We start from the raw sequence: 24028 nt of genomic DNA, 5'->3' as shown, positions 1-24028 counted from the left end.
ACTTACTAAGCGCGCTTCAGAAGTTTCAGCTTTTGTGACGCCAGATAGTTTTTTACAATACACAGTGATGGCTTTTGGCATCTGCAACGCTCCCGCCACCATTCAACATTTGATAAACACTGCATTAGTGGGACTCTCTAACTGCAATACCTATCTAGATGACCTTATCATGTATACCTCTACTTGGGAGGAACATATCCATGTATTAAGTGAAGTTTTTACACAACTAGCAGGTGCTAAACCTTGCTAAATGGGACTTTGGACGGGCTCCTGTCACCTACTTGGGTAAAAAGGTGGGCCAATGGCAGGTACGTACTGTGGAGGAAAAGATTTCTGCCCTTAAAACGTCTTCTTTGCCCTATACTAGAAAAGATTTGCGCCGATTTGTAGGTATGGCGGGCTATTACAGATATTTTTGTTGCAACTTTTCGACTGTCGCGCAACCCCTAACTACTCTTCTTGGTCCTAAAGTAAACTTGGACTCCCAACTATCTGCATGCCTTTGAAAGTCTTAAATCTCTATTGTGCCATGCACCTGTATTTTCTGCTCTAGATTTGACCAAACTATTTAAGCTTGAAGTAGACGCCAGTGCAGTGGGAACAGGAGCTGTTTTACTACAAGAAGACTATGGGGCTGAACTATTACACCATAGAGAAAAAAACTCTGGCTTTACTTTTTGCACTGCAGCACTATGAAGTATATGTTGGATCTAGTCCTTCGTCTACTGTCGTATACACTGACCACAATCCCCTCATTTTTCTGTCAGAGATGTACAACCACAACCAAAGGCTAATGAGGTGGGCTTTATTTATCCAAGATTACCATCTTGACATCAGACACAAAAGAGGTGTAGCCAACATCTTCGCTGATGGTTTATCTAGAGTGTGATAAATACTTTGTTTTGTGAACATTATGTGGTTCTTTTAAGGGGGAGGTGTTACGACCAGTGGTCGTAGGTGTGTTTCGTTTTTATAATCTTGTGTACAGGCTGCTGATAGGCACGCTGAAGAGGAGGAAACCCTGTTCCTTTGTTTCTATCGGCTTGGCTGTGCGGGACTCCCTCCCGATGGGATTCCCCCTTTGGTGTTCTTCTTCGCTGGTTGCTGGTGTACGCGGATCTTCCTGGACGCTCAATATTCCTGCTGCTGGACGACGCCGGGATTTCCTGTGGGCTGTCTATTTTCTGCTCGCACAAGCTCGCTTTGTGTGCTTGTGAAGCTTTGCTAGTGGTGATATTTGTTGGTCTCCATATCTCCATTTTCTTTATGTTACTTCCCCTCCTTCACCCCTGGCCGAGCCGGGTTGTAACAATCTGTTACAATCCATCCTGTATTCTGGATCTGTCTCCAACCAGAGGAAGGAATCTGTGATCATATCATATGTTTTTTTTATACAGCACTTTGGTTGCCTTATGGTATGTAAAATGCTTTTAAAAATAAAATTTTGATTGACTGTATTAGGGTAAACAGTGAAAAATTCAGTACTCTACCAGTGGCCTTTATTTTTCTCTTTTTTTCACAAGTGAGCCAACAGGAAATGGGGTGGAGAGAGTGGGAAGACATGCAGCAAAAGTCAATGGGCCGGTAATCGAACCCATTACAACTGTGTCGAGGACCAAGGCCTCCTTACATGGGTCGTGCGCTTAACTCCAGCGCCACCTCCATGCCCAGTGTAAGCAAATTCTGCAATTATGTTGCTGTTGTTTTATTGTTTTTTCCACACTCAGTAAAGTTTACCACTGCCCTCAAGAGGTCAAATAAATGTTGTTTAATTAAAAAGGACTTGGGTATGATGGCCGTCTATTTAAGCAGCTCCGGTTATTCAGCATCCCAGGCTGAATTAATCTTTATCAATGCAGACAGAGCATTTGCATATTGTAGCAGGAGATGTACTGTTAATATTGGGTCAATGCTGTGACATTTGAGTAGAACTTGCATAATTTCTGTAGCAATCGCATAGCTGTTTGGTATATCTAGTTTCTCAGAGTGGCGATGCTAATGCTTTGGAACATTTTGAAATGTAAAAAAAACTGTGACAGGGTAGCTTAGCTGGAGTGCTAAATTGTGCATGCAACAGTGTTAAATGTCCAGGAAGGTGGTGCGTGACCTTTATTTCTTTATCTACCTAAAGCCGTGCATCTTTCCTATGCCACTGAAACGCAAGACAGATATACCACAGTGTCACGGGGGTGTTGGTACAATTTCAGAGATCCTGGCATTTGATCTGCATCGGAAAAGTCTGCTTGTCTTTGCATGGGACTAAGGTGTAGGTAAGGTAATAACCACCAACTCCTACACTTTCTGCACCCCCAAACAAAAAATTAAAACAGTAATATTAAATAACCATTGCAAACCTTTGCAAACCTTTGGCAAGAAATGATTTTACATTTTTGTGTGTAGCTTTATGTCTATGAAAAGCAAGTACATGGAATTCGAAGAGGGTTGTGTCACTCTTTCTGTATCAGCCTCAAATCCCACAGACCAAACACCACCCGCCCCTAGCCCACCCCAGACCCAGCCCCCATATGCTTCACAAGAGTTTCAAAACAAGGTCAGGATGTCTCCTGTGATTCATTTGTTTTCTCACATCAAACAAAACTTTAAGGCCATCACAACCCCAATTCTTCACTTATGAGAGCAACATATTTCGTCCTTTAAATTTCATTTCAACAATTCATGCATCTGACCAGGAACTGATGGATTCTATAATATTATTGATTCATTTTTAGTGATCTGTACTGAATTGCTAATGTACATAAGGTATTATTTAATAAACAGAGCAGAACCTTATCAGATCATAGATCACAGCCCTGCTTCTCAGTTTACTGCCTCAGTCTTAACACATCAACAAAGTAGCCATTAGCTAATAAACATGACATGACTAATTGATAAACAGCTTCCTCCATGTTACCTTCAACCCTTTCTATGACCTAACCCTGACAATAACCCTAAACCTAACTATTACCAGTGCATGCCTAACCCTAACCTTAACCTAAAGTCAATTCACACCTTAGTCCTAAACCTAACCGTTAGCAAAATAGGTCGTGAGGACCAGCAAAATGTCCTCACTTTGGTACAAACGGTCCTCAATTTGATGGTGAAATCGGGAAAATGGTTCTCACTGTGATGCCAAGACAGGAACACACACACACACACACACACACCATAATGATAAAGTACAAATCCTTCTTTCGAGCCTGCTTCGTCACATTTGATCTCCGAGACGATCCAGGATGGGAGCCTCAGCGCTGATCTCTGTAACCATTTCTTGGCCTTATTTAAATTAAAAGTGTTAAACCTTTAGTTCTATTTGGGAGTCGTTCTTTCAAGAGAAAGTGTTTTAGTCAGTGGGGTCGCTTTTGCGGAAAAGGGTCTGTGGGGACTCTGAGGTGTCTAACCACCAACAGGGTCTGGTAGCTCAGACATATTGAAAGTAATTCAAGAGCAGCCCTCTTAGCTTTGGGTTTGGGCCCTCAGCTGATAATTGGTCCACATTCCTCTCTTTGGACCTAAGACAACACGCTGAATATTGTTAAAAAACTAAATTTCTTTTCGTAAATATGTATATATTCATTGTTCTTTCCAATACATATTTGCCAAAATATTTTTATTACGCCTTTATATTTCTGAAACATATAAAAAAGGGGAACCGAAGCCAAATTATTTTATTGTTTGCGCAAACAAAACTGATTCTGATTTTGAACATGGTGAATATTGTAGAAACAATAACAGGGTGGAAATTCATCAGAAAACGTCCAAAATCTAACCTCCAAAAAGAGAGTTTTACAGGTCCTTCTCAAAATATTAGCATATTGTGATAAAGTTCATTATTTTCCATAATGTCATGATGAAAATTTAACATTCATATATTTTAGATTCATTGCACACTAACTGAAATATTTCAGGTCTTTTATTGTCTTAATACGGATGATTTTGGCATACAGCTCATGAAAACCCAAAATTCCTATCTCACAAAATTAGCATATAATTAAAAGGGTCTCTAAACGAGCTATGAACCTAATCATCTGAATCAACAAGTTAACTCTAAACACCTGCAAAAGATTCCTGAGGCCTTTAAAACTCCCAGCCTGGTTCATCACTCAAAACCCCAATCATGGGTAAGACTGCCGACCTGACTGCTGTCCAGAAGGCCACTATTGACACCCTCAAGCAAGAGGGTAAGAAACAGAAATACATTTCTGAATGAATAGTCTGTTCCCAGAGTGCTGTATCAAGGCACCTCAGTGGGAAGTCTGTGGGAAGGAAAAAGTGTGGCAGAAAACGCTGCACAACGAGAAGAGGTGACCGGACCCTGAGGAAGATTGTGGAGAAGGGCCGATTCCAGACCTTGGGGGACCTGCAGAAGCAGTGGACTGAGTCTGGAGTAGAAACATCCAGAGCCACCGTGCACAGGCGTGTGCAGAAAATGGGCTACAGGTGCCGCATTCCCCAGGTCAAGCCACTTTTGAACCAGAAACAGCGGCAGAAGCGCCTGACCTGGGCTACAGAGAAGCAGCACTGGACTGTTGCTCAGTGGTCCAAAGTACTTTTTTTGGAAGAAAGCAAATTCTGCATGTAATTCGGAAATCAAGGTGCCAGAGTCTGGAGGAAGACTGGGGAGAAGGAAATGCCAAAATGCCAGAAGTCCAGTGTCAAGTACCCACAGTCAGTGATGGTCTGGGGTGCCGTGTCAGCTGCTGGTGTTGGTCCACTGTGTTTTATCAAGGGCAGGGTCAATGCAGCTAGCTATCAGAAGATTTTGGAGCACTTCATGCTTCCATCTGCTGAAAAGCTTTATGGAGATGAAGATTTCATTTTTCAGCACGACCTGGCACCTGCTCACAGTGCCAAAACCACTGGTAAATGGTTTACTGACCATGGTATCACTGTGCTCAATTGGCCTGCCAACTCTCCTGACCTGAACCCCATAGAGAATCTGTGGGATATTGTGAAGAGAACGTTGAGAGACTCAAGACCCAACACTCTGGATGAGCTAAAGGCCGCTATCGAAGCATCCTGGGCCTCCATAAGACCTCAGCAGTGCCACAGGCTGATTGCCTCCATGCCACGCCGCATTGAAGCAGTCATTTCTGCAAAAGGATTCCCGACCAAGTATTGAGTGCATAACTGTACATGATTATTTGAAGGTTGACGTTTTTTGTATTAAAAACACTTTTCTTTTATTGGTCGGATGAAATATGATAATTTTGTGAGATAGGAATTTTGGGTTTTCATGAGCTGTATGCCACAATCATCCATATTAAGACAATAAAAGACCTGAAATATTTCAGTTAGTGTGCAATGAATCTAAAATATATGAATGTTAAATTTTCATCATGACATTATGGAAAATAATGAACTTTACACAATATGCTAATATTTTGAGAAGGACCTGTATATCCTCTGTGTGTAAATAGTGTGACTGAGTCTCAAGTCTCCCTTTCATGGCAACCGCCTCCGTCAGCACCTCAAAATAAATACGACTCAGATAGGTACAAGGACACACAAATGACACATCAAAACGCAGCCCCGCTCATCCAGCAAAACTCTTCTGACATATCAAAGGCAAAACTAGCAAGCTTTGATGTTACTTTCAGATTATACAGTCTGAAGTTTCAGCTTCATTAAGTTCTTGTCAGATGATAATGTTCAAACACTGGGTGGGCCACCAGTGAGATGACAAACAAAAGGTCTGTTAACAGGCAAACGTGAGAGCTGGGCCCGTGCCAGTTTTCTGTCACTGGAAAACTGAATAGGGGAAACATCAAGTATCGCTTAACATATGGAATGCTACTTTTTGGTCGGATGGACTGCCAAAATAAAGACATTTACACTGGAGATTCTAAATCACTATTTAGTTAGCTAAAATGTGCTCTGTTTATTAGTAATTAATTTGTGGAACCTCTGCTGGCTATAAATAACAATATACTGTACTTGGTTTCAACTGTATTGAAGGTATAATTTTGGCAAATGCTCCAGAGTGGCATCGTGCAAAGGCTGTGGGTCAAAATGACATCTGTAGTGCCAGAACCCACAGCTCAAAAGGGCGGAGAGCAAATCATTGACAGTTATGATACGCTGAGGCCATCATGTCCTCAGAAAACGTCTGGCTTATAGCACTTTAAATATGATTCCTGAGCACAAGATGGCTTTTCTCAACGTTTTGAAACCAATCTGAATTCAAGATGTAAAGGAAAATTAAAATGTGTGGTATTACTATAAAGAAAAAGGAAATTAAGTATTTTACATACAAAACAAGATATCCAGTTGTGTACTCATCCTAGCCAACATCAAAATGAGTCAGTGGATGGTTGTTTGGGCTTCTTATCATGGCACATCCCGGATAATTTCTTTTGCAATTCTCCGGCCAGTGGGCACATCCCAGTATGAGGAGACCTCATGCCAGACCAGCAGGCAGTTTCACCAGCAATCAGTGGTACTGCACAAATCAATCTCTAGGTTCCCCTTCCAATAAACGAAAGACCAATCCACTTAAATCCAGAATAGAATTTAAAATTCTCCTCCTCACATATAAAGCCCTCAATGATCTAGCTCCATCATATATCAGAGATCTGATTGTTCCATATGTTCCTAAACTTTATTTGTTTTCCCACTGTGTTAACACAGCAACAGTTTACTGCCTGAGAAATACCTGTTTAAAACCATCAAAATTGATTGTCAGTACAATAGAAATTAACAAATATAATACTGATTATACATCATGATTAGAGGTAAGACAATTTTAACTTTCAATATTTAAAAGATGAATTGGTTGAATTTATATTATGTTTCTGATCATTGTTCATCTGTGCCACTATTAACTTTGTAGTATGCACCTGTGTCTGGGTGTCTGAATACTGGGAAGATACACAAAAACACAGTCACCCTCCAAAATTCATCTGACATCATCCATTGTCTTGTCAAAAAAATTGTATTCCCATGTTATTAGACTGGCTCCCAGTGTGTCGCATACACCTTGATTCATTTTAAGGGCCCGATCTACTAAAGGTTTGCGTGTATAAAAACAGAACAAAACTTCATAGCACGTGCTATCAAGTGGATGACTGCATCTGTCAATAGCACAATCTATTAAGCATGTTTCCTTTTATGAATATGCAGAACATATACTGACTATCAGAACATGCAAAATACCAGGAGGAGGAGGATATACAAATGTCATCATTTAGCACCTGCAATGTGATTGAGTCAAACTTGCGCAGTTTTGGCGTCTATTTTTAGCACTTCTAAAAGGCAGGCGCAAACCGGTCCATCTCTGCGGTCATTAGCTGCTTACCATCAAATTGAGCAAATTGTAATTATGAAAATAAATTAAGTTAATGTAAACACACCAAGGTTTTTGTGCTAGGATGAGGTTTTTATTTTGGTCGTATCAAAATTAATGTATTTTGCAAAACTGCAATGGAAACACACCTTTTTCGCATCATACGAGTCATGTGATCAACAACCGGATGTTACTACTAGTGAAAAAGATGAAGAAGACAATAGGAAGTAGTAAGAGGATGATGTCATAGCGTGAACAAACTTATTCAAGTGTGATTTTAATTATATTTCTTATTTAATGGAAACACCACAATTGTGAGATTGTGTTTTTTAGACATTAGCAGAATATCAACAAAGTTTTGCGCACATTTGTAATGGAAACACAGCTAATGTGGCAAGAAGAAAAAAAAGCAGAAAGAAATACACAGGGACAAACAACAAATGCATATATAGCAACAACAACGTGGCACTAATTAACCTGTTAAGCCCTGAGGGGCTTTAGAAGCAATTTCCACCTACATTTAAATAATATATTTGCATGTATAGCTCCACAGTTACAAAGTCTGAATGCAAACGTTTGGTATCTATGTAAAGGTCAGACATAAAATAATATTTTTCCAGTGGAACCACTATTGCAACTCTTTAGTGGGCAATGTGCCAGGTGGAGCTGGCATGTTTGCACAATTTAGCATGATGTGCCATGATGTGTTTTCACCTCATAATAGGGAATGTGGTCAAATAAAAGTGCTGATTTCCATTGTAGGACTCCTCCATATGACATAGCCTTTGGTCAAGACATTTGCCCTGTGTATCATTAAAAAAGAGCCATTGTGCACAGCATACCACACCCAGATCCACCTCCAACTTACCAAAATGTTCAAATTGGGCCTAGATGCACAGAACCAATGCATTTAAACTTATTACATTGCTCCACACCCAGGTTCAGCAACAAGATTACATTTTTTTTTTTTTTTATTTGGGACCACACTCACAAACCAGTGCCAATCAACTCAGAGGTGCCTCAAATGTATTCAAAGCAAATTACATGCTGCTGTTTCCCTCTAAATCCCATTAAATTGCTCCACACCCAAGTTGAGCACCTAGCATCCTAGTCCATACACTCGAGTTCACACGCCCAAGTCCACCCACCAAAGTCCAGACACCCAATTCCACACCCAAGTCCACACACCCAAGTCCACACAGCCAGGTCCAGCACAATTTGGCATCCAAACGTTACAGTGCAATTTCAATACACTGTCGCTTCTACATCTATATCTATTATAATTGCTATGAATCAGAAAAAGGCGGACCCAAGATTCAGTCAGACACAGTACTGAAAGTTTAAAAGGTTTATTCAGCCACAGGAAAACGTCACACAGGTAACACTCCTCACAGCTTCCAGGAATCACTGAGGCAGAAAGAGGGATTAGTGACTTGTAGTCTCTCCAGATTTTGCAGGGATCAGAAATGTCACTAACCTGCTTTTGTCTTGAGTGGAACTTGAAACCCAAAGGGGAAACCTCAGTGGGCAGCAGGCGGTGATCTCCACAGCACAGATAAGACGTGACTCCAGGCTGAATAATCCGAGGGCTATGCTGGCTCAATAATCCAAGGACAGAAACAGGGTCAACAATCGGAACAAGAGGCGTCAGGCAAGGGGCAAGCAGAGGCATAAACCAGATGCAGGAAACAAGGTTGACAACCAGAATCCAAATAGTCCGACAGGGAGCAGGCAGAGGCATAAATCCAAAAGGCAAGGCAAGGTCAAGAACAATGATCAGACAGGAAGGAACGCTGGATATCTACTCACACGATGGCTTTCAAAAATCTGGCACCGTCTGCTTGTCAGAGTCAGTATATATCAGGGAAGACACAGGTGCTTGGCATTCCACAGATTGCACTACACTGCAGCAGCCACCAGGTGCATCTAATCTGCTGATTGCAGCCAGGGAGAAAGGGTAGAGCAGACGTGCCAGAATCATAACAGTACCCCCCTCTCTAAGGTCCGGCTCCTGACGGACCACGAGGCTGATCAGGATGGAGACGATGAAACTCACAAATTAGGTCCAAGTTAGGGCTCCACGAAGGGCTTGACCTGACAAACGTGGAACGTGGGGTGAATCCTCATGGAGTTGGGTAATCTCAGTCGTACAGTGACAGGGTTGATGATCTTGGAGATTGGGAAAGGTCCAACAAATCGGGGTGCCAATTTCCGGGATTCTACCCTTAATGGGAGGTCCTTGGCAGAGAGCCAAACTTTCTGCCCCACCTGGTACTTAGGGGCAGGGAACCGTCTCCGGTTGGCCGTTCTTGACTGAACCAGTGACATTCTGATCATCGATCTCCTGGCCTTTCTCCATATTCTTTGGCACCTTAGGGCGGACGGAACATTATCTTCTCTCTCCTGAAGTGAAAACATGGGTGGCTGGAAACCAAACACAACATGTAAAGGGGACAAACCAGTGGCACTTGATTGCATAGAGATCATGACGTATTCAACCCAGGTCAAATTTTGTGACCACTTGGTCTGGTCAGGCTCACATAAGATGCGAAGTTTGGTTTCCACTTCTTGGTTGGCTCTCTCGGTTTGACCATAAGACTGAGGATGAAACCCTGAGGAAAGACTAACAGAAATTCCCAACAAAGAACAAAACTCCTTCCAGAAACGTGACACAAATTGGGGTCCTCTATCGGAAACAATGTCATTTGGGATTCCATGGAGCCTGAAAACGTCTCGGGTCAATATCTCACCCATCTCCTTAGCAGATGGAAGCTTCTCCAACGGCACCAGACGAACCATCTTTGAAAATCGGTCAATTATGGTTAGTAGTACAGAATGACCATTAGCAACCGGTAGACCTGTCACAAAATCCATTGCAATATGTGACCATGGGCAAGGGGGAATTGGCAAAGGGTGCAACAACCCCACAGGGGGGCGACGAGAAGGCTTGGCTCGACAACATTGAGTGCATTCAGCAACAAAGTCTTTGACATCCTTGACCAGCGATGGCCACCAAAAATGAGTTCGAACTATCTGAATGGTTCTGCTGATTCCTGGATGACAAACTAAACGAGAGCAATGAAAAGACTCCAATACCTTAGGCACAAGGCGTTCAGGGACAAAACAGCGGTCAGGTGGACATGATGGTGGGATAGGCAGATCTCTACTGGCTTCCTGGACCTCCCTTTCCACCTCCACTCGGGACACAGACAACCTGACGGTTTCAGGAAGGATAAACTCCTCTTGACCCGCAGACTGAGATTCTTCAGGCTCTCGAATCCGGGATAGGGCGTCAGGTTTGCCATTTTTACTCCCTGGCCTGTAAGATAGGGAGAAATTAAAATGACCAAAAAACAAAGCCCACCTAGCCTGTCTGGAGTTTAGCCGTTTTGCTGATTTCAGGTACTCCAAGTTCTTATGGTCAGTCCACACCATAAACGGCTCCTTAGTCCCCTCCAGCCAATGTCTCCACTCTGTCAATGCCAACTTAACAGCCAATAACTCTCTGTCTCCCACGTCGTAATTCTGCTCAGCATGTGACAGAGTCCTTGAAAAGAAGGCACATGGGTGAACACGATCATCCTCACCTCTTTGGCTTAATACAGCTCCGACCCCAGTGCTTGAGGCATCCACCTCCACGATAAACTGTCTCTGGGTCAGGAGACCGTAACACTGGAGCTGACGTGAAGAGTTCCTTTAACCTATTGAAGGCCTTCTCTGCATCCTTATTCCACACAAATTTCACCTTGGAAGAGGTAAGAGCGTTTAGGGGAGTAGCAACCAGGCTGTAATTTCTAATAAACCTCCTATAGAAGTTTGACATCTTTGAAGCTGCTTGCGATCAGTTGGAACAGGCCATTCCAATACGGCCTTAACCTTGGAGGGGTCGACAAGCACTTGATCTGGGGAAATGATGAAGCCCAAAAAGGAAGTGGTAGTTATGTGGAACTCACATTTCTCTGCCTTGACGAACAACTGGTTTTGGAGAAGACGCAGGAGAACAGCTCTGACATGTTTTCTGTGGGTTTCCAGATCTTGAGAATAAATCAGTATGTCATCAAGATAAACAAATACGAATTGACCCACCATGTCTCTTAGAACGTCATTGACCAATGACTGAAAAACTGCAGGAGCGTTAGTAAGTCAAAATGGCATGACCTAGTATTCATAATCGCCCGTAGGCGTGTTGAAAGCCGTTTTCCACTCATCTCCTTCTCTGATTCGGACCAGATGATATGCATTCCTTAGATCCAGCTTAGAAAATATCTTGGCTCCCTGGATCTGATCAAAAGCTGTGTTCATGAGTGGTAAGGGATATCTATTTTTAACTGTTATCTCATTAAGGCCTCTATAATCAATGCATGGTCTCAATGAATCATCCTTCTTCCCAACAAAAAAGAATCCAGCACCCGCCGGAGAGGAAGAAGGTTGAATCTGCCCTGCCTTTAATGCCTCATCAACATAACTCTTCATGGCCCTGTGCTCTGGACTAGACAATGAATAGGTTCTGCCTTTAGGGGGTGATGTGCCAGGAAGCAAATCAATAGCACAATCATAAGGTCTATGGGGTGGCAGAGCTGTGGCCTTGATTTTATTAAAAACCTCCTTTAAATCATGGTATTCTTGCGGTACCTTGGATAAATCCGGATAGGTCTCCTCAACCTCATTCTCCACACTGACCTCCGTAGCAGCAGACAAAAGACAGTTAGTGGAACATGACTCAGACCAACCCCAAAACTTCTTTTTTCTTCCAGTCGATGTGAGGGTTGTGTTTCTGCAACCAGGAGGCCCCTAGACTACAGGAAGTTCAGGTGAATTAACGATCATGAAAGTTACTTTTTCTTGATGATTACCTCCAACTGTTACGGTAATCTCCTCCGTCCTGAGATGTGAATTGTTCATGCTGTGACCATCCAAAGCTAGCACGTTTCTTGTGTCAGCTGACGGAATAAGTTTCATGCCGTTCTTATTTGCAAATGTTTCATCCATGAATTCAGTATCAGCTCCTGAATCAATAAACACGGCCCCCTGGAGAGACAAAGAAGAGGTTTGAAAATGGGCAGGAAACAAGAAGGAGGAAAATAGTTGACTACGGCTCAGTAGAGACCTCCCTTCCTCTGCTGAGCCTGTCCTTTTAGTGGACACCTGAGTGCTAAATGTCCCTTCTCTCCACAATAAAAACAGAGCTTGAATCTTCTCCGACGATCTTTCTCCTCAGGGGTAATCTTGGTTCTGCCCAATTGCATGGGCTCACAATTATCAGCACCGGTGTGCAGAAAGCTGAGTAAATGATGAGCGACCCTTCTCATGGCGCTTCTCCTTCCTTCTCTCTGCCAGCCGAATATCAATGCGAGCAGCCAAATCCTCGAGTTGTTTCAGGGAAGAAGGATAGTCACAGGTCGCTAACTCATCCTTGATGTCTTCGTTTAATCCTTTCATGAATGCATCCATTTGTGCTGCCTCATTCCAACGGCTCTCTGCAGCCAACAAATGAAAGTCAATTATATAGGTCGAGACAGGTTGATCACCCTGTTTAAGGAACAATAATCCTCTTGCGGCCTCACGACTTGGAATGACCGGGTCAAAAACTCGAATGAGTTCCTTGGAAAAAGTTTCATAAAGATCACAAGATGCAGACCTGTTATGCCATTCAGCAGTTCCCCACTGTTTTGCCTTTCCTGCCAGCAGAGATATAACAAACGCCACCTTGGAACGTTCAGTGGGAAAGGATGATGGCTGAAGCTCAAAATGAATTTCACACTGAGTTCAAATCACGATAAAAACAAAAACACTAATGGCGTACAAAAAAAAAAGTACACATCATGCAGCAGTAATAAGCAAACAAAGTGTCACAGATGTGGTTTCGTGCAGTTTTATTGTCCAGTAATTTGTTTGACAGCTTGTGGATAAAAACTGTCTTTTAGTCTGATTAAAGATCATTTTATTTAAGGCTGATTTCAAAATAAAACTCAATAAATCTCAAAACGGGTGTAGTGTTTGTTTCATTTTTGCAGTTATCTGGTTTGGAAACTATCCCACAAAGTATTGCGAAATAACGCAAAGACTATTGCGTGGGGACACAAAAAAGAAAAAAATCCCCCCTTGTCCCCTCGCGGACTCCGTAGAAAGGCTTCATCAAGGGAAGATATTAAATAAATATGTTGTGAAATAGAAAAAAATTGAACGTACCATTAAATGTACAATTTATTTAATACATCATTAAATATTAAGTGTACCACTAATTATGTCATGTCGTCTTTAAAATTATACTTAATTATTCAGTGGCACATTTAATTGCATAATAGTTCATTTCATGATATATGACATTTATTGTTTCTAATGATGTATTAAATAAATAAATGGTACCTTTAATTTAATGGCACATTTAATGTTACATTTCTTTCATGTTACATTTACTTCACTTATGGGACATTCACAACATTTATTTATTTAATGATGATTTTATTGTATTAATTTTGTCCAGTTTGACCCTCCATTCTTGATGCCTGTATAGGAGGTCATGTCAGAATTTGAATGAGGTGTTCTGGAGCAGACACACATCTAAAACCTGCAGGGAAGGGGTCCCTGAGGACCAGGGCTGTGAACCATTGAGGTACAGTTTCTAAATTATGAAGGTAATGCCTTTTTGGCCTTCTGTTCAACAAGTACAGTTCTCTTACTAGGTGTATTTTTCTTTCGTTTCAGCAACTTGAAACATAAAAGTAATGTCATTGTTCAAAGGAAACAATCACTTAATAAATAAGTAAAATACAACTAGGTACATTTTGTCTTTTCAACTAAGATAGACATGGTCTGTTTCCTTGTTTGATATTTTATTATTTCTTCATTATTATTCTTTTTACTTTAACTGGCCTTTACTACAACTAAAAACAGGGACCTAACTGGTCCTTCAAACAAAGAAATTGCCAAAAGACTAAATGAAGAAAACAAAAATGGGAGTGGCACAGGAGTGGGAGTTGTTCTGAATGGGAGTGGGACAGGAGTGGGAGTCAATTTACCAGGAGTGGGACGGGACAGGATTTTTTTTGTTATGCTGGCCTGGGATTGGGATGGGACAAGACATTTTTCTGTGGGAGCGGGATGGGACAGGAGAGAAAATCCACTCCCGTGTCACCCTCAAGTTCAACCTTGCAAAATCCATAAATTGAAGGCTGAGTAGAATAATTGCTTCATCCTGTTTCACACTGGCAGATACAGGCAAACATGACACTCGCTCAATTCTCTCCCTCCAAGACTGGAGGCAAAAAGAAAAGCCATGATTTCGTCAGACCTTCTGTCAGCAGCTGTGGATGAGATGATGGATTGATCAAAGGCAGGCAGGTGACACTCAGAAGGTCATTAGATTCGGATCAGATTTGTTTTCAGTTTTACAGCATATCAGTTGCAGAAATAATCCATGGTGAGTGTCATGGCATATTGCCCTACAGTTTTGAGATACCAGATAGAGCTCAAGTCTCGTTTTCCTGCCACACACCAGTTGCCACTCATTAATTTGAAACAGTGGGGCTGGAGAGTGACATCTAAACATGCATGACAGTGAGCACTGAGCACACAAGTTTAAAACCATTGGTCAAAATGGTAACTGGGGTTGTCTATAAAATCCATTTTTTCACCTGTTAATTTACCACCCTATAACTACTCAAGTCAAAACATGGGTTCCAGCAATCTGTATCATCGTAATCTATAAAGGCCTCCATATGTCTTCAAAATTCAACCCATGTAACAGCACAAAGGCCAGGCTGTAGATGTGTAGATCTCATGTTTTAAATGAGTAGCTGGATCTGATTTAGAGGCAGGCCTAGAGGGACTAATCTGGAACAGCCAACTGGGCGGATAGGCCACAAGGGTCCAGGGTCTTAAACCGATTCACTGACTGGGTTAAAGCAGAGACAGACAGGGATGCTTGCTCATTGGTTCAATCAGTGTTCACTCAGCAGCTAGCTTTATAATGTGCCATGTGACTGCAATCAGCCTGTCAGGAAGGGTCGTCACAGTTGAGTACACAGGCATTTCCTCTAAGTGAATCAAACAGGCATACAATGAAAAAAGCACAAACAGCATCAACAGTCAATATTTGTATGCACAATATTTTGTTTCTTTGTTTAATTTGATAATCCAAAAACTGCGCACTTATTGATTTGTGACCCCAGCTTTTCAAAGATCTGTTTCTTGAGGGTCGATTATCAGCTCTTTAGCTATTACAAGTCTGTAGGAAATGTGGATCTAAAAATAAGCAAATATGGAGCGGAAAAGGCTACGTTTTATAAACCGGCATGCACTATGCCACCAAATGTGAAAACCGTGTGATTTTCCTAATTGATTTGATTTAAGAAACAAACTGCAGCAAATAGAGTAAAGTCCAGACTGTGTAAAATGCCAGATGATAGACCAAATAAAACACAGTGCTGCCTACATACCCACTTTTTAAATTTATGAATCAAGTCAATGAATAGTTTGGATGATATTAACAACAGGTTTGCAGATAACATGTTTTGACTGTTTCTGACTGCTTCGCCTAAATCAGACACTTTTTTGGTCTTCTTTTGTGGTCACTCCTCTGCAACAGCCACCAGCCCAAATTGCTGCTGGTCAGGCTGAACTGTCACAACCAAGCTGAAGCTATAAAAATGACATTTCACAAATTTGGCTAAAACTAAAGTTTAGGTGCTGTCCGAATCATAACTAAGAGAAAGCAATGTGTTTGGAGTTATTGCTGTAGTCACTGTGAAAGGCAAGGTCAGTGGATCAATTTAGTTCCACTTTTTTTCAGTCTATCCTGTCGTCATCCATCTCAGTGTGGTTTGGCTCATCCACAAAACAGGACAAGTGCAGACTGCAATGAAAAGTCAGGTCTGCAGACAGCATAATCAGGGCTGATCTTCCCTCCATCCAGGACTTATACAGGTCTAGGGTCAGAAAAAGAGCTGCAAAAATCTCTGCAGACCCCACACACCCTGCACATAAACTGTTTAGAGTTTTACCTTCAGGCCGCTGCTACAGAGCACTGTTTACTAAAACCAGCTGCCACAGAGACAGTTTCTTCCCCCAGGCTGTTTCTCTGTTGAACATTCAATAGAGTACCAAACAACAGCATACAGATGTTGCAAATGCATCTTTTTATTTGTATATGTGTATATTTGTACATTGTAAATATGTATATTCTGTAATGCAAAAACAAAAACCCGAGAGCAAAGTGTACCGGAGTCAAATTCCTTGTTTGTATATATGAACTTGGCAATAAAGCTGATTCTGATTCTTATTTTTGTACCTTTTATACCAACACCGTTTCATAGACGTTTTTGGGTATAAATAAAGCTCAGACTATTCACAACTTTAATAATTTTGCTTACAAGACATGAACACAATTTTTCAAGTCATCCAAAACACCACCAGGTTATTCTGTACCAAGGGTTTCCAACAGGAAAGACAGCACAGACAAAACAACCAGTCTTTCTACAACTATACTGTATGTCTGACATTTGTTAAGAATGATCATTTAATGAACCAATGAAGCATGAACCAATGAAAAATATTAAGGAACATTAAAAAGTGAGAGACTGAATAATGTGTCTTACATGCTGTCATAAATAAATGCTGTCATACATAAAAAAAAAAAAAAGATCAAGATCTGACAGTGTATGGTGTACTTACGAGAGTGTCCTTTCCAGTCTGCCACCAGAGGAGCCAATAATCTCTCCAAGAGTGCAGAATATCTGACCCAGAAAGTCCTGCACAAAACAAAGAGAGGTCACCATTCTAAACACTGTTTTCTCATGAGCCTTCAGTTCCTTTTTAATCTCTTCAATCTGTTTTTGTTTTCTTTATATTTATCTGCAAAACAAATATATAAAAAAATTATCTATTAAGTTCATTTACTAAGTTCCATTATAATATGTGATTTCCTAACCAAACCATCTCTCCAAATATCCACGAGTATGTTCAAGAACACAAAGGGCCTGATCTTCAAAGATTGAGTGTTAAATTGCTTGTGCAAAAAAACAAAAAATGAATTAGTGGATGTGTTCTGGGTGATCCCATAGATTGTGTGGATAACAGGTGCAAAAGTAGTGTGAACCACCCTATTTAAATGATAATTGTGTGTCGGAAATTTGGGGGGAAATGCTGGAGTGTGATTGCAGCTGTAAACATCTTTTTCATCATACTGCTCTCCATTGTTTTGAAGTCCGGCTTTAATTAGGCAAGTATATAGATACTAATACCTGCAAATTGCGTTCCATCTGTTTAGACATACAGTAAGAACCATATATATTTGGACACCTACACAAGTTTTTTTTTTTACCTGTCTACTTAAACATATTTAAATTATAGTTACATAATGGACATGGTCATAATGTGTAGACTCTGAGCTTTGATTGGAGGGTATACACATTCAAATTGGATGAAGAGTATATGCGTTTCAGCTCCTTCATAACAACCTATTTTTTTCTTTTTTTAAAGACTAGAGGCCTTTATTGTTCAGTAATCAAACAGGAAACAGGATGGATAGAAAAGGGGAAGACATGCAGCAAAGGCCCTAGGACCGGTAATTGAACCCAGGACAATTGCATCGAGGACTATAGCCTCTGTACATGGTGTACACACTTTACCATCTGAGCCACCAGCAGCCTCTCAACAGCCTATTTCTAAAGGCACCAAAAGTAATTGGACAGTTCAGTCTGAGCTATTTTATGTGCATGTGAGGGCAATTCATTTGTTATGTCATTATCAATTAAACAGATAAAAGGCCTGGAGTAGATTTGAGATGTGGTGCTTGCATTTGAAAGAACAGACAACATGCAGTCAAAGAGGTATGTAGTTCAAACAAGCCATCCATAAGGTTTGAAAAAAAAGGTTTGGTACAGCCTAAGAAAGAAAGAAAGCACTGGTGAACTCGGCAACACAAAAGGACCTGGACGACCACAGATAACAACAGTGGCAGATGATGGTGGAGTTATTCAAATTGTCAAGGGAAACCCCTTCATAATAACCAATCAAGTGAACTACACTGTACAGGAGGTAGGTGTATCAATGTCCAAGTCTACTATAAAAAGAAGGGTGGATGAAAGTAACTTTAGAGGCTCGAATGGCCTCTGCTTAAAAAACATTACAAAAAGTCAGTACAGTTCTGAAAGAACATTCTAAGGACAGATGTAACCAACCTGTATCAGAATGATGCCAAGAAAAAAAGTATAGAGAGGGCATGGACCAGCTCATCCAAAGCATCCCACATCATCTGTAGAACACAGCTGAGGCAGTGGAATGGCTTGGTGTTTACTGATGATGTGACACAGGATAAAAGCAGCCGATGGAATTTTGAGTTGTTCAGAGACATAAAGTTGCTCAAATCTGGCCAAATGCCGTCAAATTGACTGGGTGGCATTTTATAATACAGATGGAGAATGACCCAAACATTAAGCCAAAAACACCCACAGGATGTGTAAAAATCACAGCGCTGAAAGTTGGGATGTTCCATAAAAGTTAGAAAGAAACTAAAAAGAAAAATCATTTTGAACTTTTACAATGGTTGAACTTAGGGTTTTGTATAATATGACAGAGACTTACCTTCTGCTCAACAGGTCCGAGGGCAATGAGGAAAGATTAGACAGAAGTTAAAGGTTGCAGAAGAAACTACAGAAAAAAGATCTTCATGTATACAGAGTTGTAAGTATAGCTCTGAACGAAAAATATTGCTACATATCTTTACCATATTTATTTAGAGCGATTGTTTTCAACTGACTTCAGATTGGATTATTTAGATACACAATTTAAATGAAACTCACCATCATACTTTTATTTTAACAAGTTACACATTAAAGACAACAGCAGTTCATTTAAATCTACTTTAGATCATTTTACCACCACCATCAATCCATCATCTACTCCACTTTAACTCTGTATTAGGTGGACAGAGTTCAGTCTCATAACCTGACAGTGAAGGGGCATAGTAGGATGAAAAGTTCACCGGTCAGTGAAAGATCAGAAACCAGGAGAACAGCTTAACATAATAGGTTTCACTATGTTTATAGTTGTGATTTCTGCTGAGGGGTTTGTGTCATCAGTTAATCCTTGAAATTGTTCCTAAAATCCAGAACCATGGATGGGCATTGTGGGAGACAATGAACAAGATACACTAAAGAAATCCAGAACCACAGCCTATCAAAATCCATATCCTGTCATAGTTTGGTTTTTTTATGGACCAAAATGCAGGGAAGAACTCCTGAAGCTTGAGGTTTTCAGGTAAGATGAGTCTTTATTATCCATGGCTGGACACAGACAGGGTAGCCAACACACGAGATCACACATACACATAACATAACACAAGGAACCAGCGGGGAACAACGGAAATAAACGGGCTTAAATACAAAACTGAACAGCAGGGGGAACCAATGACAAACATGACAAGACAATCAGGGGAAAACACAGCAGGTGTGGGCTTGGGGTGCAGGGAGACAGAAAACAAAGGACCAGACCATGTAATATTTCAAAAACACAAACTCAAAAACTCAAAACACAAGCAGGTATGACATAACCCACATATTTAGGGAATTTATTTGCCAATAGTCATGTGACATGTGACAATGTTTACATTAATTGGGCCTGATCTTCAAAAGGTTTGCGTGTACATAACTGCACGCAAACCTGTTTGTGTCAGCAAAGCTGATCTACAAACGAGATGGTAATCAGTGGTAATGCGTGTGCAAAATCAGCTAAACTGCAGGTGCAAACCTTTTAGCGCTTCTGCCTTCATGAACATGCAAAACATATAATGACCCAAACGTGCAAATTCATGGGAGGAGAATACCCAAATGTCATCCCTTTCCACCCGTAACGCGATTTTCAATGCCTGAAACTGTTTGCGGGAGCAATTTGTGGGTGTGGATTTAGCACGTTTGAAATGCAGGTGCTAACTGGGACGCAAAAATGTCTTTCACTTTGGACAGAAAAAGGCATAGATAGAATGATAGATGACGGGGACAGAAAATCTTCTGTACATGTTCCAACAGAACAAAAATAAAAATATTAAAAATAGATGAGAATAGAGGGTTCTATGTAGGATAATCTTAACTCTGATTTGGAGCCTATCACAAACAAAAGCCATGATATTTCTCCTATAGTAAAACTCCTTGCGACAATTCATTCAACATCATTCCAGCGTAACATCGCTATCAGGGATCATCCGCTGAACACACATAAACCTGATCATGGCAAAATGCGCACATAACTGATCAAGCGCACACAGCCTGCAATCGCACATCAGGCAAAAGACCCACTGTGCTTTGATGTTGATAATATAATTAATAGGAAAGATCAAAAGACATTATAAGGCAGATTAAATCCTTCATTGCAAACTGGATGCTGAAGTCACTTCTTAGCAGGTGAAAAATCATGGATGATTATGTTGTTTAAATGTGAACATATGCCTGGGGAGGGTTTTGTTTATGCAGTAAAAAATTATTTTGTGACACCAAAAAACTATTTAAATAATCAAACACGTCGTATATCGTTAAAATATTAGCAAAACAAACAAAACGAATTTAGTAAAATCATTTATTTTTAGGTACATAAATGTTCTATTTAACTTCTTTGCAGGACAGTTATGTGACGCTATGTTTTAAAACTAGCAAAACTATAACGTACAGATTGCCAACTCCTACAACAATCTATTTTTTGTTGCTAATATTACGTTCGGGCTTAAATATTGTGTCTTTTTATGATACCATTGCTGTTGGAATAATTGAATATAGATTTATCTTATATATTTTCCTTTTCTTTAACTTGACTATTTGATCTTTATAACCTTTCATGATGTATGTGTGAGTATGAGTTTGTCTGCAGGCAAGGATCAAAGGTGGAGCTGGGAAGGAAGCAGTCACAGATGAGGGTGTCATAAAGAGGGTGGCTGATTGTGCTGAACAGACAACACACTGATCTTAAGATGGGGGGAGACTCTGGAAATGTGTTCTTACAAGATAATGGTGTTTATGACCTGTTTACGATGCAGCTGTTTTTCCCATCCTTAGAGAGCAAAGTCTTTTGTAACTAGCGACCCCCGAAAGATAATAAAAAGAGTGGAACGGACAGATGGTTGTCAGAGTGGTAGGAGATTTGTAACTGAAAGCACATCTCTGTCCGTTCTCCTCGCAGCGAGTGAAATAACTAATTCTTTGTCTTTCTCTTCTTTTTGTGATGTTATAAGTATTTTAGGTTGTTTAAACCTGACATTAATTTGGTCCTTCGAGAGCTGGATTCCAATTACGCCTGAGGATTCCAGCGGGTTGGTAGTGTAATGGAAAATTCTTTTAAAGTGCTCTGATATTCCCTTCACCTCTCTCCTCTGAGTTTTATTAGTGTTCTGTTATTTAGAGCAGATGGACTCTAAATTCAAATGCTGGAGAGTTTTATAGTTAACACTTCCTGAAGTGTATATTTCAAGGGAAGGTAGATGGGTGCCCTCATAAATAACTTTGTTAACTCTGACCCGGGGAGGGTCTAGTGGCCATATTTCTAAAACTCTTTGCAGTTGAGATAACACTGTCATGTTCTGGTATAAATACTGTGTGTAAATGTTGATCGGGGCTCTGTTTCACTGACTAACCTCAGTGTCAGGGTCTTCAAACGCTGAATGCCTTTGAATAAAACTTATAAGACAAAGTCCGGATTTTCTCTTGTTATGAGTCAACTTCTACCCACTTTGATAAGAAAATTCCACAACAGTAGATTCCAGCAAAGACTGTGCGCACGGCAGTCTTCATCAGGGAGACTCACAGACCCTTTCCGGGACTGGATCTCGGCCCGCCCGCTGGGGTCTGACGGCTGAAAGAACTCTGAGAGAGAGGAGAAGACAAAGTGGTGAGTTGAGTTTGGATTAAAAAAGTGTGACGAATGACTGGGGGTCATTGCGTGAAATAAAACCCTGTGAATCATAGGCCCTAACAGGTACGAGTAGGACGGCGGAGTCCTGAAAAAGTATTAAGAAGTAATACTAAAAATTCCGTGTTTAGGGGACGGCGGAGTTCTCTTAAGTATTAAGAAGTAATACTAAAAATTCCATGTTTAAAAATGGGGACGACGGAGTCCTCTTAAGTATTAAGAAGTAATACTGAAATTCTGTGTTTTCAGTTGGCGGAGTCCGCGTTTAAATATTTAAACAAAAATACTAAGAAATTTCCGCGTTTAAAAATGTGTACATGTGAGAAATGAATGGAGGATTTAAACCACCAGGTTTTGCCTCATACCAAAGCAGTAGGATGGAAAGTGACTAACCTTTGTGGATGCAAAGGCAAGAATTCTCCACTCGAAAGAGTTGAAGTGAGAATTACCACAAAATGAGATTTTTCTGTCACCCTACTGAGCAGAATAATCCAGCATTTAGAATACCTTAGGTATTGAGATACTGGACCAAATAAAAAAATGGGAAAAAGGGCGAGTAAAATAAACTAAAAATGAACTACAATGCCAAGATTGGAAATTTATAGAAGCACAGGATCAAATTAAAATATTAAAATTTTAATATTTAGATAAATGGATAACCACATATCATTGTGATGGTCGATTAAACTCTCAAAAATTTGTCAATCTACAGGGAGCAATAATTAAAAGAACAAAACGTGACCCAAGAAAAATGGAAAAAGAAGGTTATGAGGATGTAGATTATTGGTTAAAAGTAGCTAAAAGGAGAGAGGAAGGAGTAAAGAAGCGTAAGGAGAGAAAGAAAAGGAAGAAGAAAATTGTAGGAAACAATTACTGTTTCATAGAGCAGAAGATAATGAGACAGGATGTGTTGGGGCTCGACGGAGACAACCAGGAAATGCAGCTATACAACCACAAGGAGCGCAAGAGCAGGAAGCACAGATAGATGAGCAACCACAGGCACATGCAACAGCTGTAACCTCATCTATTTATCCAGGTTTGCCCCTACAAGATCCACCACCTGAATACCCCACTCCACCGCAGACTACATCAAAAACGATCTCCCTAAGATGGTCTAGACAGTATGGCAGAACTTTTTCTCCAACTTTAACTCACTCCCCAAGAGTAGTCCTCACAGCTCCTACATTATCTCATGACGAAAACCCTAGTTTAGCAGAAACATATCCCATGATACAGGTGGCCAATCCAAACGTTGGAGATAATCAACCTCCTGCCATTTTGGTATATAGAACATGGACAATGGAGGATGTTAAAAAGGCTGTGGAGGGAGTAACCTCTCCTAGAGAGGATCCCATTCAGTGTGGAGAAGATTTGGAGAGTCTTAGGAGATCTTATCATTTGAATGGTGAGGAAGTTCAACAAGTATGGATGACAGTCACAGGAACTGACTGACATCACATTAGGGGAAATTGGAACCCTATACACAATAACGCAGTACTTGCATATAATGACCAGGAACTAACAGACAGAGTGAAGGGATTAATCGATGGGCTTACAGTTAGATACAGACGCAGAGCTGACTACGCAGAAATAGCCAGAGTGAAACAAAAAGAGGAAGAGGATTTTGAAGAATATAGGATTAGACTGACAAAAGTGTTTAAAATACATAGTGGTTTACAAGAAGATGAAAACGAGCAAGGAGCTTATTGACAGCAGTTAAAAAATGCACTACATGCTGGTTCCAGGTATGCAATTAATACCTGGGTAAGGAGACATTTTATAGGGTTCCCCACAGCAAATCTAGAAGACTATGTTAATCATGCCCTCCATGCAGAAAGAGTAATGAAGGATAAA

The 24028-nt window shown here is 40.6% G+C and overlaps 1 protein-coding gene across 2 annotated transcripts in view; it reads right to left on the bottom strand.

Annotated features, from left to right (window-relative positions):
• LOC124857578 (copine-9-like) overlaps positions 1-24028 on the bottom strand; it is a 347174-nt gene that overhangs the window by 152150 nt on the left and 170996 nt on the right. For both annotated transcript variants that reach the window (XM_047348904.1, XM_047348903.1), the window contains exon 7: positions 16955-17031. In XM_047348904.1, the coding sequence (XP_047204860.1) occupies positions 16955-17031 (77 nt within the window). The remainder of the gene's footprint in view (positions 1-16954; positions 17032-24028) is intronic.

Source organism: Girardinichthys multiradiatus, chromosome 20 (assembly GCF_021462225.1).
Source record: "Girardinichthys multiradiatus isolate DD_20200921_A chromosome 20, DD_fGirMul_XY1, whole genome shotgun sequence".
Lineage (NCBI taxonomy): Eukaryota > Metazoa > Chordata > Actinopteri > Cyprinodontiformes > Goodeidae > Girardinichthys > Girardinichthys multiradiatus.
The sequence above is the reverse complement of the archived record's forward strand: the minus strand, read 5'-3'. Positions and strand labels throughout refer to the sequence as shown.